Raw genomic sequence first — 17,054 nt, 5'->3', positions numbered from 1 at the left:
GCTTTGACCGAGAACCTGGGCTTCTCTGTGCCGGCCGTCAGAGACATGAGTGCTGAATGCGGACATGTTGAAGATCTTGCTTCCTCTTCGGGTGCTGTCTAATGACGGCAAACGTATCATGTAGTCTTTCTCTGGGGCCGGAGGAGGTGTTTGCAGAGTTTGCCTCGCTTTCCGCGCTTTTCGTCTGCGCCACCAGAATGCGGTGTAGATACATATCGCACAAAAGGCGATCATGACGGGTATCATTCCAAGGCCAATCTTTGTCCCGAGAGTCATTCCTGGTCCCCCTCGTGCTATGGAGTGTGCAGATGGTGTTTCGTTTTTCATGGCTGATGGGACCGCTGGCGGCGGCGGCGGCGGCGGTGGTGGTGTCGACGAGTCTACGACGAGTGCTCTTGGTAACGACGCTGACTGCGCTGAAGGGCGCGTGGGCCTTGTGCTTGGAGTGTTGAGTTCGAGATTTGACATTACTGGACTTGCTGTATTTGCGCGTGCCCATACATGGGGTATATTAATGATAGGACTCATGGTGGGTGTCGATGTGTGTTGGATAAAACGAAGTAAAGAAATGTTTCTAGGTATGGTAAAGAACGAAGGTAGAAGAAATGGCCATGCTATGTCCAATATCTTTTTTTAGTGAGTGAATTAGTGATGCCGACGAGGTGTCTCTATCATCGCATGTCGAACGCAAACCTGAAACCAAGCAGATAAAGGTGCCTTTGTAGAATACAATGGAAGCACGGTCAAGCACCGCCTACCGTGCTTTCGAAGACAATCACCACACTGACCACGGGATGATTATCGATTTGCGCGTTCCGCTTGGTCCCCCGGTGGTCTATGATGAGACGCAATTTATCCCGACCATAGTCGTACGGCACTGAATTCGGATGTAACTGCTACTTGCCCAGGTGGTGAAGCCAATGACTGCTGCGTCGTTCCTTACTATACCGGTAAGTACACAAGAGGGGTTCACACCTGCATTTTACAGCTCTTGGTACAGGCAGGATCAATACATCCATACGATAACACTTGCATCCGCATGAACATGACAACCTTGGAATTCTTTCTTTTGCGCGCATAGATTCTCGTGAAGTACCGACTCCCCTCAGCACATGCGAACGTCCAAACCCAAACGAATAAATGCCATCATCCCGTTCATCTCTCATTTGCTCAGACAATCGCAAAGATGAGATCAACACGACTAACACGCTGATTGATATCAAATTGCCACATACCCGAAGAAGTCGGAAGGTCTAACAGTTCAACACCGATGGTTGGGATCTTGGAATGGCTAGCGTGATGCACTTGCGCTGTTTGTAGCGTCTCCTCGTGCGTCCCGCCATCCCTCTTCTCCCAAGCCTGCTGACCATGGCTTCTCGAACGCCCATATATACTTAACAGTCTTTTGCACGTCGTTCTTGCATCCGAACAGCCGAAGAACATCTCCTCGTGGTGTTTTTTTGCTGGCTGAAACACAGCACAGAGATGATACCCGAGCTTTCCCCACGTGTCTCGCCGCACCTGCATACATAAAGATAGAGAGCTGATATACGTGCGCCTACACAGCGTGGAAAGTGCCAGTCTTTTTGGGAAACGGAGCCCATGGACCATCACCGACTTCTAAAACCAACCTACGCGATAGCGAGATGTTGCTCTAGCAGACTACTCACGGCTAGTGTTCCTCCCTTCGGCCGCCCTTGTAGTAATCGCACCCTTGGGTCCTCTCTTTCATATTGCGGAACCATGAGTTCTAGACGCCACAAAGAGCTGCTCATCGAAGGTGGAGTCTGAAAAGCTATAAGCAAGCATACTTTCGACCGGTCACACAGGTTCTAGACGCAACCTTGGAAGCAGCATTCCACAGCTGTGATATGATGAGAAGGGATCGTCGCACTGTAGCAGAAAATCAGCTTCTGCGATACTGTGTTCACGGCGCAAATCAGAAATGACGAGTATCATGTGCAGCAGCGTTCAGGTTATGTACTCTTGTGAGTATCGCTCTAATATTTGTCTTACTGTACCCTTGGGAAAGCTACCTACCTATATGAAACCCGCCGACGTCAAATGCCATTATTGCTTTCAGTGTCCCCATCCTCTATATTACCTTCCACGGACTTGTGATATCGATGGGCAAGGCTGCTAGGGCAGATTGTCTTGAGACGCGATGAGTAGCCGGGACAGACACATGCTGTGTCAACGGGACATGACGACTTGTCGATTTCGGTGAACGATCACCTCGGTACCTAGGTAGTGACGCAATGTTGGCGAAACAGCCGCTTTCTGGCCAAGACATCACATCTGATGTTAGCAGCTATTTTGGAAAGATCAAACATAGCGGAACCTTGTCAAGATGTAGTTTACGCTATGCCACACATCCTGATACGCACGAGTGAGTGCTCACATATTAGGTTCTCAGCAAGCGGTGCCTTGTCAACGCTGATGGCGACACCCTGCAAAGGGTGGGTTGCACTGGGGCTCTCTCCATTCGTCATCCTCAATCTTAAGGGAGCAAGGCTGCCGCAACAAGACCGAAGCCGAGAGTGAGGCCAAGATGCCATGTCAAACAACTGGGGTCCGCTTGTTTCACAAGGCGCGTTCCAAGACTACCAACATTGGTATCGAACAAAGAGTGTACCGCCCGAGCGCATGGCTGGCATATAACAAGTAGAAGGCCTCGTAATCCAGAAGCTCATACTCGTCAAATCCAAAAATCCACGATCATGATGTCCTTTACTTCTGAGAAAACGCCACTACTCCCTGTCGTCGAACGCACTCTGGACGCCTACGTCAGGAACATGGAACAGCGCCGTCGCGAAGGCATCGAGTACGCATTGCTGGTTTCAACACTGCTGTTGACGGTCTTCCAATTCCTGGTGCTTTACAGCGGCGACAGCCTCGTGCCCGTAGCTCTGGATAGCCGCTACTACGCATTGTTGGCCCAGCTCGCGCGCGGCCTGCGCATGTCAATTCCAGCCAGCCTGCCCACAGCAGCCATCTTCTTCATTGTCGCGCCGTGCCTGGTGCAGAAGGAGCGGGTTGTGATGACGCGGTACGCGATCCTCGTGTGTTATTTGATGGGGTCGACGCTGGGCGCGTTGCTGCTCTAGACGCGCAGGGGTTTTGACTCAACGTGGCTCGCGTGGGGATCGGCGGGCAGCGATAACGGCGGGAAGGCGCATCCTCCAACTTTTTGGGCAGCTTCCATCGCAAGACTCATTGGGCGCAGGACGTCAATTGAGTGAGTCAGAGACGACAAGGGATACAAAAAGATCATCAGGTATGTATGGTCCCAGCATTGGGCCCCCTCGACCGTTGCTGCCGCGAGAGTTCCTGTGTCATCGCAGTAGTCGCAAACAACGACTCAAGTGTCAACATAGCTAACATCGTCACACAGTGCAATCGATTGCTCATTACGTATCCCAAAATGCCCCTCACACGACCCAATCCGCGATTCCTCGCCCGCACAAACCGTATCTTCACCTCGCAAATACGAACATACGCTGCACCGGGCGACGGCGTGATCCCACCTGCCAAGAAGAAGTATGTTCCGACTTCAGGCACATACCCGCTCGGATTCAAGGCTGGAAGTGCGCATGTTGGTGTCAAGGCGTCCAACACCCGCTTCGACGATCTTGCTCTCATCGCATCCGACACACCATGCGCGGGAGCGGCCGTCTTCACAACGAACAAGTTCCAAGCTGCTCCAGTGACAGTCAGCAGGGACATGCTGAAGAAGAGGAAGGGCGAGGGAATTCGGGCTGTCGTAGTGAACTCAGGATGCGCCAACGCAGTGACGGGACGTGGAGGTATTGAGGATGCTGTATCCATGGGCCAAGAAACCGACAGGTGCTTCATACAAGACAAGAACGGGCAAGACGACCTGAAAGGAAGCCGGAGCATTGTCATGAGTACAGGTGTCATCGGCCAGCGCCTGCCCATTGACAAAATTACCTCGAAGATACCCACTGCATACTACAATCTCGGAGACACGCACGAACACTGGCTAGGCACCGCACGTGCAATCTGTACAACCGACACATTCCCCAAGCTCCTCTCCAAGACATTTTCGTTACCGAGCACTCAACAAGAATACCACATTGCGGGTATGACTAAGGGCGCAGGCATGATCCATCCCAACATGGCCACGCTTCTAGGCATAATCTGCACAGACGCCCCCGTCGCCCCTTACCTGCTCCGTCAAGCACTTGTCGCCGCCATTGGAAAGTCCTTTAACAGCATTTCCATCGATGGTGACACGTCCACCAACGATACAGTTGCTATCCTAGCCAACGGTGCCGCCGGTGGACAGCCCATTACCTCGGCCGATTCCAAAGACTTTGCCGCTTTCCAAAAAGTCCTCACAGACTTCTCGATTGACCTGGCGAAACTGGTCGTGAGAGACGGTGAAGGTGCGACGAAATTTGTCACCATCAAGGTGACAAATGCCGCGTCGTACAAGGATGCTCACCGCGTAGCCTCGACCATCGCGCGCTCACCGCTCGTCAAGACAGCCCTGTACGGGAAGGACGCAAACTGGGGCCGTATCTTGTGCGCGACGGGTTACGCCGAAGGCGTCGACTCCGTTGTTCCCGAAGAGACGAGCGTTAGCTTTGTCCCCACGGACGGCAGTGAGGAGTTGAAGCTACTTGTCAAGGGCGAGCCGGAGCAAGTTGACGAGAACAGGGCAGCCAAGATTCTAGAGGCTGAGGATTTGGAGATCAAGGTTAGGTTGAGTGAGAAGGAAGGCGAGGAGGCTGTCTTCTGGACATGTGATTTTAGTCACGAGTATGTTACTATTAACGGTGATTACCGGACATGAGGAGAGGTACATATGAAATTTTATCGAGCGATTCATCTATTACTGCAGATGGAGTGTGCATGCATCATGTTCCGTATTGTGGTTGCCTATGCCCAAGACTTCTGCGGATCACATCACAACCCTGTGAACTTCTCTCTGCCAATGCAAAAGCCGAAATTCCAAAAACTGCCACATACGACCACAGGCAAAGGACTACTCCGGATCCCGTCTGCTCTCCACACGATAAACCTTTAACCGGCGAACTAGTAGTCAGGTGGGTGACCACTGGCGAATAATCGCTGTTGTATGTTTTTTGCACATGCTCAAGCCTCTACCTTTTCCGGATCAACCCACAGTGCGCGAGTCTAAAGGAGGCAAAGTATGCGCGATAAAACTCGAAATAGTATTTTCTGCGAGAGTTGCCCTATGCGTACATCCGGCTCCCCTCAAAGGAGATAGATATCCCAAGGTTCACAGTGAAGCACGTACGTACATGCGTACGAAGTCGTGTAGAAGCGCAGACCACGTTGCTGTGCGGCGTTACTTCTTTTTCGCAACTCTGATTACTTCAACATTGCCGTGGGACGCTACGGGTATGTATGTACGAATGCGTGTACATACTACTCCTACATGGCGACCATGCATGCACGCATGTCCGCCCCGCCTCGCCATGCACATTTAGTATTGTTTACCGCTGTCGATCGGGTAAGCGACTGTATACCGTTCCATGGAACGCTATCGTCCTGACCTACCGAGACTGCCGACATACGTGCCCTAGGGTCTAGCTGCGTGGTCCGTTTGTGGGGCAAGTACAGACTAGAGAGCTGCGTTGCGTATGCAGGTGCATTGACGATCGTGGCTAGTGTTCCGGACTTTGGGTAGGTGAACGGTCGACCGAAGGGCCGAGGGTAGGCTATTCTTGCTGCATAGAGAGGGGAAGTAGAGTTCCTTTTTGCGGGAAGAGGGGCATTGTTGGGACGAATGGCCTTTCGTTGGGAGGGGGTTAGGAGAAGAGGGGATTGGAAAAGCAAAGGTCACGGAAAATTATCTCGACGCGAAGTACTAGTGTGTATGGGCAGTCCACGTATCGTGATTTAGTGTATGAGTTCTGTTATCGGAGGCAGACTGGTCAGAGATATACGAATAAACATCAGATTGACGGAAGCGCATGTTTGTAACGGGTACCAAGCTAAGCAGCTGATGAACTGGGATGGAAGAAGGCAGGCACATTGTTTAGAATCAAGTAACATGTTTAATTTGCTGAGCAAGAAATACTATGGGATCCGCTGCGTTCAGGCATGTTCTCATTCTCGTCGATATCATAATTATGCCATGTAAAAATGACCATCTCTGTTCGAGTCCAATAGCCGCCTCAATAGATCATTACGCTTGCATCGCTCGAAGAAACAGGAACCCAAAACACCGTAGTAGGCACAGTGACAGGGGCAATATGTACGTCTGTGTGGCCTTGCAACGCCTCGCCTGATAAGAAGATATGTCGAATTAGACGTTAAGAGTAGGAGGGCCAGCCGTTGCTATCGTGGGTATCGTTGGTCGTTACATCGTGAGGCGGAGTTATCCAATGGATAATCCAAAGTAGAAGGAGTCGAAGTGATGATCTTGGGCACCGTGATATGGAAGGCCAGGAGGTAAGAGCTAAAAGACGTAGTCGCAAGATGAGGGGTATCGAGAATGGCGAAGAATGAGGTATCCAGATCCAGATGATGAGATCCAGGGGTGGCGTACAAAAGTAAATTCAGCCAAAAGCCAGTCGTGATGGCGGGGTGGTAGTTGATTTAGAATCGAGTAGTAGAGCTACGAGCCAAGCTTGGTCTCGCAGACTTCTTCTGGGGCGATCCATTGGGGGCGACGGCCAAGGTCCTTGCTCCAATCTTCTCAAAGCCTTGAAGCAGGTCAATACCCGGTTCAGACTCGTCGCTGTGCAACAGATGGAAGATGTCCTCGTCATCCTGCTGTGGCTGTTGCGGCTTTGAGGGAACGTGGAAGGATTGAGGAGGCGTAAGACCGGTGTGTGCGTTCTCTTTCTTCGGCTGGGGAAGAGCGAACTCGGACAGAGGGGTAGGTGCATTAGACTTCAGCACGGGAGCCTTGATGGGCGACATCTTCTTGGCAGGCGAGAGGTCTGGGATGTTGAGGAAAGACGATGACATCTTCCAGTTGGGAGTAGGTGAGTTGGTCATGTTCCCCTTGGCGCCAGTAATGTCGGCGAGAACACCGCTTGTGGTGACGGCACGTTCGAGGCGGGGGCGCTTGGCTGAACGCTTGAGGGGGCTCTCGTTGTAGCCAAAGTCTCCAAAGATGTCAAAGGTACTCTCGAAACCATGTCCGACGAGGTTGACGTTCTCTTCGTTGGGGATAGATACAGCTGGGCTCCAAGCTTTGTTGTCAAGGAAGGAAGTGTCAACCCACATAGCAAGGCTCTTGTCTGGTGAGCCGCCTACTAGTTCTCGCATCTTGTTACGATGGTTGCGTAGATTGGTGTTGGGCGATGCAGAAGCGGGTGGAAGAGCAGGCCGCTTGAAGACAATAGCAGGGGTAAGAGGATCGAGAACCTTGGTACCCTGGCGGACCGGCGACGAGATGGCAGACTGCTTGTGAGACCTAGGCTTGGTGGGAGAATCGTAAGAGGAGCCACGTATCCGGGCAATCTCTTCTTCAGCACGTCCACGCTTAAGGTTGGGACGATCGAGATCCGCCTCGGAAGTGAGTAAGGGTCCCATTGGGTTACCCTTGGTTGCAGACGATTCGATGGACGAGTAGTAACCGCTGTCACCGAGACCGTTGAACTTGCGCCGGCGTCCGCCCGAACGGCTGTTGGGTGCGAAGTGTGGAGCGCGTGGCGGTGTGTCCTCACGCACTGAACGAGATCGAGAGACAGGAGGAGGAGGTGATGAGTGGATGTCAGCTGGTGGAGGCGAAGATGGCATCTGACGGGGCGGTGGCATGCTAATAGGATCATGGCCGTCATGCGCAGCAGGGTCAGAGCAAGGGATGGTAGCTTCGGAAGAAGGTAGCTCGGCCTCTTCCGGAAATTTGCTCGAGTCAAATCCCTTTGTCGAACTCATGGGTGGGAAGCTAGCCGACATGGATGTGGAAGGACGCGGGAGATCACTAGCATATGCCGGAGCAAGGGACTCTGGAGGTGCCGGTCGGCGAACGGGCTTGACCTTGTGGTACTGCTTCTCGAATCCAGCATTGATGACCCAGTAGTGGCCTTTTCCAGGGTCGTCCTTGGGGCGTTCTTGCTTGGAAAACGATTTGCTCAGACTAAGGTTGTGGCGGATGCTATTTTGCCATCCAGTCTCTTGGGAGTTGCGGTAGAAAGCGAATGTGTCGGAAATCCACTTGTAGATCTGCGCGAGGGTCAACCGACGGCTCGGTGATCTTAGGATAGCCATGCCGATGAGCATCGCATAGCTGTAAGAAGGCTTGTTGCCGTCGTCCTCAACGGTGGGCATCTGGTCTGGGTTGGGTAGCGGTCCGTCCACGTCTTCGATCTTGATGTCCTTGACGAACTTCTGCTTCTTGGTTATGTTCATATTGGTGCGGTCGCGTAGCGGGGCGGCGTCCATCAGTGGTCGCTTGTTTCCCTGCTTCATGGGTGGCTCTGCCGCTGACATGGCGGACATGACGGGGCCAGAATAGTAGGCGTTCTCCTTGTCCATGTGGGACGGATAGCCGGGCCAGTACTGGAGTTCGCCGACCATTGGATCTGAGTCCTGCGAACGCGCAGCCTGGGTCTTCTTGGTAGGCGCGTCGGTGCGAAACCACTGCTCTTGCGGCGGCGGTATCTTGACCGTGTTGAGGCCCTTCTCGGTAAGGGCGCTGGGTGGAGGCGAGCTGGAGACTTGGCGGGTCTTGCGGGGCGATGCTCTGGCGGTGAAGGGTGCGGGAGGGGCGAGGAGGGTGTTTGAGTTGTTGGACACGTCGGTGATGGACGTGAAGGCGTCGAGGTCGCGTGGATCAAAGGCGTTTGCTTGGTGGTGGTCGTGAGGCTGTACAGGGTCTTGAAAAATCTGCATGGAGTGTTGTCGACGCGCTGCAGCCATGGCGAGACTGCGCTACAAGGGCACCAACAGCCTTGTATAGTCTCTCCAGACGCTTTGACGCGTGAAGTCGCGTCTAGAAATCCAAAATGGGTCCGTCGAGGCGACTAAGCACGGTCGGCAGGTGCGGTGTTGACTAAGATTGCGGTGACGAGGGCCAAGTGAGTCGTTGAAGGGGCGGTAAGGTGCAGGCTGTCAATTGTCGGAGGGAGTATGCTGCCTGTCATGTGCGGTGCAATTCTACGTGACTTTGTGAGAAAGGAGCGCGTTTGAGGGAGGGTGGGCTGCTATCTAACCTGTGCTGATGGGATGAGGCAGCGGAGCAATTCGCTTAAGGGCGCTAAAAAAGAACCTCTGACGACAGTAATGCCGGATCTGCAGCGGGAGGGCGGTGTGCGTTTTCTTCTGATAGCAAATAATGGAGGAATGCGGCGGGAGAGATTCAAAGACACAAAGTGGGCGATGAAACAAGAAGAGGAGATCTTGGGCCGCTGCTGGAGCGTGGAGAGAAAGCGGGCAGGACAAGAGGGCAATAGGCAGGCTTGGAGGCAGCTGCAGCGCACCTTCCTTGGCTGCCACCGCAAACGCACCTACAAGGAAGGAGCAAGGGAGCGTGGCCAATGAGGGGGTCCGAGCACGAGTTCCCTCTGATCGATCGCACGTCATGCCCATCTTGCCCAGGAACAACCTCGCGCCGGCAATTACACTAGCCAGCTGTTTGCAGTGGGCGTGCACGGTAAGGCTGCTGCCATTGACGCCCATCTGAAACCCATTGCTTTTGCCCGCCGTGGGATCCAGCACCCAACGCCTGTGGCGACGACTGGGAGAGCCACCGACGTGCAAGCGCCAGTGCGACGCGTCGGTGAAACAACTGACCCGTCGCAGCCAGCTATGCTGCAAGCCGGTGGATAACAGCTATCGTATGCCTAGGGAGTTGCCCCGGAGCGCAATGCACAGCCTATCGAGTGCCAGACGGTGGCACACTCTGATCCGAACACTAGGGGCGCATGAAACTCGACAAACTGCACCCTGGCCTTAGGTGCAGCTCAGCTCAACCACTAAAGCCACACGCCCACATCCCAGGGGTACGCAGTCCACGCTGCATCGCTACCCTCGTGGTCCAGAAGGGTCTCTCGAGGCTACCACCGACATCTCATTTCGATCTCAACTCCAGCGCACGGAACTTCTCCTGCATCGCGATCACAAACTCGCAAAGGAGATGAACTGTCATCTGGTCGACCACCTGCGCGAGAACTCATCTTGGAACACTACGTGAAAATCGGGTACCTCGTCGTAGTGCGCTCCGAGTATGCCGTCTTCATGCGCGGAAGCCTTCGCTACCATGCCTGCGTGTCAGCTTACCCCAGTACTGCACCCCACTCAACAGTCATATCGCATATGCCGCATCCGGTCTACCGGCTTGTATACCTCTTGCTCTTTCTTCTGTCCGTTGCGATATTCTTTCATCATGCGGCTCAGCTCCTGTTGAAAGGCGCAACGCTCAGGTGCCGGCTAGGCACCCGTCAACAACGTCTGTGGTTCCATTAATAACCTCCTAAGCGAGTCTTTACAGATCACGATGCGGAGCCTCCTCCGTGATTAGCAGCGTGGGGCGGACGGCTCATCATGGTGATCAGCGGGTAGCCGCAACTTCGACCTCAACAGCGTCTGTTCTCTCGTGCGTCTAAACCCGCAAACAGGCTTGTGTAACCAAACCGGGAAGTATGCTTCCAAAGCGGAGGGCACCGGCTGGTCCTTTTCGGTGCTTGCTTGACTCCGTCCGTGAAATCTCCCGCCCGACGTTGACAGTGCTGTCGGATCGGAGCCCAGAATTCAGGCCGGCACTTGCGGAAATACAGTTTTATGGCCAATCAGAGAAAACATAAATCGTATCATTTTCTAATCTCAAACTGCCTACTTGAATTCTAAGACGGTGAAATTGAAACCGTATACAAACCATCAGTCCAGGAAATGGGAAGGCCAAATGGACAAACACCGGGCCTCACTCAATTCTGCACGCCCTGCAATCCAGTGTCTGTTCATTCCAACCTTCTCACCTGATTGCAAAGCTGACGTATGCTCTGGCACTTACTTGTCATGCGCTGAACTCATGACATGAACGATCCGGCAATAAAGCGCTCATGCGACCTGTCATGAGCTGCGAGCGTGTTTTGCGTCGGGGAAGTTCCCTTGACCCTTAAAATGTACCTGGATGAGAGCTCATGCTACCCTTGCGATAATGTGCCGCTGCGGTTCTGCATGGTACAGCCTGTGGGCATGGCACTTGAGTGCGATACCCGACCAGATCACCATCGGAAAGTTTGCAAAGGGTCACATTACTAGGCATGTAACGCTGTAATGTACATATCCACATTAAACCTCACCCTGAATGTCGACGGTTTTTTTGCTCATAAACCGTTAATGAAGATCATGGAATGCACAAGGATGTACATTATCTGTGAAAATGCCGGACACATTCGGGTAGTTGCGCTTGTCAGTGTCTTTATAGTAAGGTCATTTGACTATGTAATTTCACGTCACTGTCGTCACAGACGAGCCTAGTGATCGTACTGACACCAGACCATGTTTCAAGCGTTTTGAGAACGCTACAAATCATCCCGAAGCCTGCTGGACGGCATTTCATAAACCCGATGTTACTTGAGTTGAATCAGCACAGTGACATGGAGTTAGAAGAAATGACCATGAGATTCAGCGATGATGTACCTGGGTCTGCTAGCAATGGAAATTACAGTTGCCTCTATCTGTTCTGTTCCCGACCGATACATTCACTTGTGTTCCAAGACACAATGGACGCACTCTCGTTCTTTAGGACATCTTCCGTGGTAGATTATTATTGTACGAGAAATGAACGAGAAAGGGTTCTGCGATTGAAGGTATACAAAGCATGCTGAGTGTGACACGAACACATGATGGCAATGTTGACATGCAACTTTGTATCGAAGAGAAAATATTCGGGTATCTAGGTACTAACTTAGTGCACCAAAAAAGGTCTATGTCTATCTCTTGATTCCGCCAACAATGCTGACATGCTCATCGGCAATGTCTAATCTCAAATGATCTATGTGAAAACTCCAGACAAAGTAAGACATCGTTCATCGACTTCAGAACCTCTGCTTCAAGGCCCAACAAATATTTAGTTCCTTCGAGACCCGATCCTGAGACCTGGTATTCCCTTCAGGCCCATCTTGCCGACTGTGGACTTCTCCAACATGGGCGGCTCGGGGCAGCCCATCGTGTACGCGTAATCATTAGCGAGACGAACTAGATCGGCTGTAGAGATCTGCAGCTTCTTGACGAAAGTCTTGTTGTAACCAAGGAACGCCTGGTACGCCTTTGTCTTCGATGTCTCATCAACATTGGTGAAGGCTCGGTCAATGTTTGCTTGGTGCGAGGGTAGACGTGACACAAGGTCGACGGGGTAAGGGTTGATAGGCAGCGTCTTGTTGATCCTTGGGAAGAAGGCTTCTTGCTCGAAGAGAACGAGGACGGCACGTCCATCTTTACCGGCACGAGCTGTTCGGCCGACACGGTGAACGTACTGGTCAGTGCTTGAGGGGAGACCCAACTGAACGACGAGGCCAACGTTGGGGAAATCCATGCCGCGCCCGACGACGTCGGATGCGAACAGAATACCGCTTTGAGCGTCCTTGAACTCCTGGGTAGTGCGTGTGCGTGCAGGCTGAGACATGCGGCTATGGAGCTCAAATAGCTTGAACTGGGGCAGCGCATTTCGGTAGAGGTCATAGAGCAGTCCGACACCGTTCGCGGTGGTACCGAAGACAATGGCTTTGAAGCCGGTGGGGTTCTGGTTGTACTCCTCCTCGATCAGGGCTGACAACGCAGGGAAAGTCTGACCGACAGTAGGAACAGAGAAGAAGAATTGTGGTACGCGCTCGTGGGTCGGCACTTCGTTCGGGTCGACAGTCGAAAGATGTGTGTAACCAGGGAATAAGACGATCTTGGCGATGTCAAGAACCTCCTTGGGGAGTGTGGCAGAGAAACACATTCCCTGCCAGCCATCGTTCTTTGGGGGAATGCGCCTGAGTATCTTCTTGACCGCAGGTGCAAACCCGGCATCGAGCATCTGATCAGCTTCATCGAGGATAACCGTCTTCAGGTCACTAAACTTTTCGCGAACTTCCTCTTCACCCAGAATGTCGTCAAGGCGACCGGGAGTAGCGACCAAGACGGTAGGGTTGCCGTTCATGAAGGCCTTAAGGTTCGAGGCACGGGAAGTACCACCAAACGCAGTATGGCACTCCATCTTCTGGGGCAGACACGATGTGACACCGTTGCACTCCTTCGCAATTTGTAGAGCCAGCTCGCGGGTAGGGCAGACGACGAGGATGGCGACCTTGCCTTTCCGGGGCATGTTACCGGCTAGGAGATTTTGGATCGCAGGCAGTAGGAAGGCCACGGTCTTGCCCGTACCAGTCTTCGCCTGTACAACACAGTCGGAGGAGGAACTGGGCAGCTCAGTGAGAACCTTTTGTTGAACAGGGGACATGTATCTGTAAGAGTCAGCGACCGTGCTGGGAGAGTGCAACGTAAGAAGGGCTATGCTTACTCAAATCCCATCTTGTCCAAGCCATTTAGCAACGCTGGATGGAGCTTGTTCTTCAGGTCGGCGAAGGGCTTCGGTGCCGCATCGCCCGCCGCAGTGCTGTACATCTGCCGTACGTCGACGCCCATATCTGGCTTCGGCAGCGTGTCTTCAACTCTAGGACGTTTTGGTTGCTGCGACATGGTCGAGCGAGCGTTCGCAGGTCCTCGCCCGGGTGTGCCATTGGTACGGTCACCGCCGCCACCGCCGCCGCCTCCACGGCCTCCTCCTCTGCCGCCGCGGGTCCATTTGCGCTTCGGTGGTGCGGACATGTCTGGGACTGGTGCTGGAAGTGAGGTGTACTGTCTGTGTTGGGTGCGGTTGAGTGCGAAGGGGATTGTCGAGATGAGGCTATGTCTTGTATTAGTTGCTAGAGAGCGCGGCTGAACGAGACGAGCAAGAGCGAACGGGCGAGATGAGAGAGTGTGTGAAACTAGTTTCATTATCTTCATTCGTACATACAAAGTAATCCGCACTGAGAAACTAGAGAAAAGTAGAGACGCCGAGGGGTTGTGGATACAGAGAGCGATCGTACCCTTAGTTTGCCTTCCGGCCAGAAAAAGTGCAGCGCCCCGAGTCAGTCTGTGCTTTCTGCGACCGCTCGCTGAGTCAGCCATCCTCCGACCTATCCACGCCCGTCATACTGACAACAACACCAACCTCGAACCATTGGCGCGCTCGTTAGCCATCTATAGGCGTACAGTCTCGAAATTCAGAGAGTGATATATAGGCACCCACTGCGACGTCTCACGTTCGAGCGGAGGAGACTTTTGGAGCACTCTGCTTCACCTAAGTACCCGTCACCAGCTACAATCAAGCCATGTCTAGTGCCTCGTGATCTACACGCATGATGCTGCTAAACGTGACCTCAAAGTCCCCAGTACCCTCTCTTTGCACAATATTGTAGCATGGCTCTATGAATTTGGCGTAATCTTCACCCACCAGCGTCCAAATCAACTCGTCTGCCGGAGTGTTTAGGACAGCAACGAGCCGAAATTTGATTCGGAAATGCGTCCGGAAAGTCTCAAAAAGTTGATACATGTATTCCACTACGTCATCAAGATACAATGCCCTGGTCTGGTCGTCAGGGTCTGCATAAGTGGCGTCTACTGTGGGGACAGTAATATATATTTCGACATCTCCGCTCGTGCTTGGGTTCCGTAGTTTGTCCATTGTCATCTCCAGGAATTCGATCAGGAGACGTCGTTCCGCTGTACTCAGGGGGATCGGGGCGGCGGTATTGCATTTCGTAGCAATATCACTAAACCAGTCTCGTACCAGTGTGGAAAGCGTAGGTAATCGTGATGGATCTCCGAGTTCGCTGAAAATTCTCTTGTAATGGCTGGGATTAAGATACTCGTAAAGTAGTGTGTTGAGATCATGCGAAGTTGACTTTTTGACTCGCACCCAATCTTGCTGACCATCTGTCGCGTTTGGTGGATTGGCTTCAAGCCAGTGCTCACCCCATGTATACGTATGTGCGAGTAGTTGCAAGAGGCGAGGCAACTGCTTGATGCCCTTCCAGTGCACTACAAGGCGTGCTTCCTTCTCTCGGTCGAGTGCATACAACGTGTCGCCGGCAGCTTGCTGGATCTCCCGGCTGACTCCTGTGATGCCAGAACTGTATGCAGTGGCCATCCAACGTACATGTTTGATCCCAGGAACAGTATTGAGGACCATACGATTTGCGTTCCATCTGTAGATCTCCAGGCGAAGTTCTTCTGGGAGCGCGGCGAAGCCAGTTTTGAGTCTGTCGATTGAATCCATAGTAGGGTGAATACTCATAGCTTATTGCTTTCTGGCTATTGATACGTTGGTGGGCTGATACGTAGTAGGCCTTCGCCTCCTGCTTGCAAGTTCTCTGTAGTCTTTGATGGCTTGTTGTCGAAGTTTGACCCTGATAATGACAGCAGATCTTAGAGTGACGTCGTTTGGAGTTAAAACCTTGAGAGATGCAGATATGATTGGAGGACTCTACTGTATCGTAGTTCGAGAAAAGAGGTGTCAGTAGCGACATAATAAGCTTACCGTAGAAAGTCTACAACCGTGGTTTCGCGTACCCGATTTTGTGTTTTCGTCTAGGTTTTGCTTGAGATGCAGTGGTTGTGAATGGCTATCCAGGATCTCCATCACCAAATGTCTGTAACCGCGGACCATGCAAGGTACACAAACAATCTTGCCGCTCAGGTCCATCAGAGGGAGATCGCGATGATTAAAGGAGAAAGTCCTCCAGTAACGATCCATCACAGACAAACAATAAACCTCGGGAATATCTAGGTACCTCGTACGCGCGGCTAACAAGCTGCCCCACCTTTGAGTGCGCAGCCGGTAGCATGATATGTTATAGCTTACTGATGTCGTTGCGAGAAGAATTAGGGAGGTGGTGATATCTGTACTCCTAAAAAAGAGAAGAAAGTCTATTCTTAATATATTAATGTAATTTATACTCTATTTACTAAGGCGCTAGTTTAAAAGTAGTTTTTTTTTATTTTATAATTTTATAACGCTACTACTTACTTAAATAAAAAAGTACTATAAAAGCTACTAAACTAATTTTATTATAAAGCTTTATTACTACTATTTTTACTAGTTTTACTTTAGTACCTTATACCTAATTTTATAAACTCTATTTAGTAAAAAGATATTAAAAAACGCTTAGCTTATTATCTTAGAATAGCTAAAAAAATTTAAAATTTTAAGATATTTAGTATATATTACTATTAGTACTAATACTTAACTATAACTATATATATTAATATACTTCTAAGTTTACGTAGTAGTTAAGAACTACTAAAATAATATAGTAGTAATAGAAATACTATACTAGGTTTTATAGTATCTATTTTCTAATAACTATAATATAATAACTATTTCTCTAAGTCTTAATAAAAGTTATAGTAGTTTATTATAGCTACTATCTAATAAATAGTATCTTACTATATAAAGTAACTTATAAATACTATATTTTTACTATTTTAACTCTTTTTACTTTTATAAAGTATCTTAGCTAAAGTATTTCTTTATAAAAGTATAGCTTTCTATAAAGCTAAAAAAAGAAGTAAATTTATTATTTTTTTTACTTTATATACTTAGTTATAAATAATAATATAGTAAATAATTAATAGTATCTTATTAGTAAGATTATTAATAGAATAGTTTTTAATAAAATAGTTTTTTTAGTTTTTTTCTCTTATAAGTAAGAAACTATAACTACTAAAAAGCTTATATATCTTACTAATAAGCTTCTTAAAAGTAAGGCTAAAAAAAAAAATAATAAAAAGTTTTATACTTATTAAATAATAAAGTTAGTTAAATACTAGATATATAATATTAGACTATAATTAGATATATTATTCTAAAAAGACTAGAGATAAATTACTACTAAGCTATAATAGTAATTCTAAGATATTTATAGCTAATACTAAGTTAGCCTAGACTTTTTAGAGCTAGAACCTAATATTATTTTTTCTTTTAAAGTAGATTACTTTTAATCTACTTCTAAAGTTATTTAATAAGCTAAATAAGGTAACTATAGTCTATAATAGACTATTTTAGCTTATAATAG

At 50.2% G+C, this 17,054-nt stretch overlaps 4 protein-coding genes across 4 annotated transcripts; 1 reads left to right on the top strand and 3 right to left on the bottom strand.

The window, feature by feature from the left end:
• Positions 1–2,723: 2,723 nt before the first annotated feature.
• Positions 2,724–4,819, top strand: J4E79_008361 (uncharacterized protein; the record flags this gene model as incomplete). Its single annotated transcript, XM_049357218.1, has 2 exons — positions 2,724–3,062; positions 3,395–4,819. The coding sequence occupies 2 exons, from the start codon at positions 2,724–2,726 to the stop codon at positions 4,817–4,819; spliced, it is 1,764 nt and encodes a 587-aa protein (XP_049208116.1).
• A 1,775-nt stretch (positions 4,820–6,594) lies between these two features.
• Positions 6,595–8,868, bottom strand: J4E79_008360 (uncharacterized protein; the record flags this gene model as incomplete). Its single annotated transcript, XM_049357217.1, has 1 exon — positions 6,595–8,868. The coding sequence occupies one exon, from the start codon at positions 8,866–8,868 to the stop codon at positions 6,595–6,597; it is 2,274 nt and encodes a 757-aa protein (XP_049208115.1).
• Positions 8,869–12,019: 3,151 nt separating this feature from the next.
• J4E79_008359 (uncharacterized protein) lies at positions 12,020–13,761 on the bottom strand (the record flags this gene model as incomplete). The annotated part of the gene is made up of 2 exons (XM_049357216.1): positions 12,020–13,397; positions 13,454–13,761. The coding sequence occupies 2 exons, from the start codon at positions 13,759–13,761 to the stop codon at positions 12,020–12,022; spliced, it is 1,686 nt and encodes a 561-aa protein (XP_049208114.1).
• Positions 13,762–14,302: 541 nt separating this feature from the next.
• Positions 14,303–15,256, bottom strand: J4E79_008358 (uncharacterized protein; the record flags this gene model as incomplete). Its single annotated transcript, XM_049357215.1, has 2 exons — positions 14,303–15,096; positions 15,172–15,256. 2 exons carry the CDS (start codon positions 15,254–15,256, stop codon positions 14,303–14,305), a joined length of 879 nt encoding a protein of 292 aa, XP_049208113.1.
• Positions 15,257–17,054: the final 1,798 nt, after the last annotated feature.

Source organism: Alternaria viburni (genome assembly GCF_023758015.1).
Source record: "Alternaria viburni strain BMP 2772 chromosome Unknown scaffold_20, whole genome shotgun sequence".
NCBI classification, from domain to species: domain Eukaryota; kingdom Fungi; phylum Ascomycota; class Dothideomycetes; order Pleosporales; family Pleosporaceae; genus Alternaria; species Alternaria viburni.
This window is presented reverse-complemented; position numbering and strand designations above follow the sequence as displayed.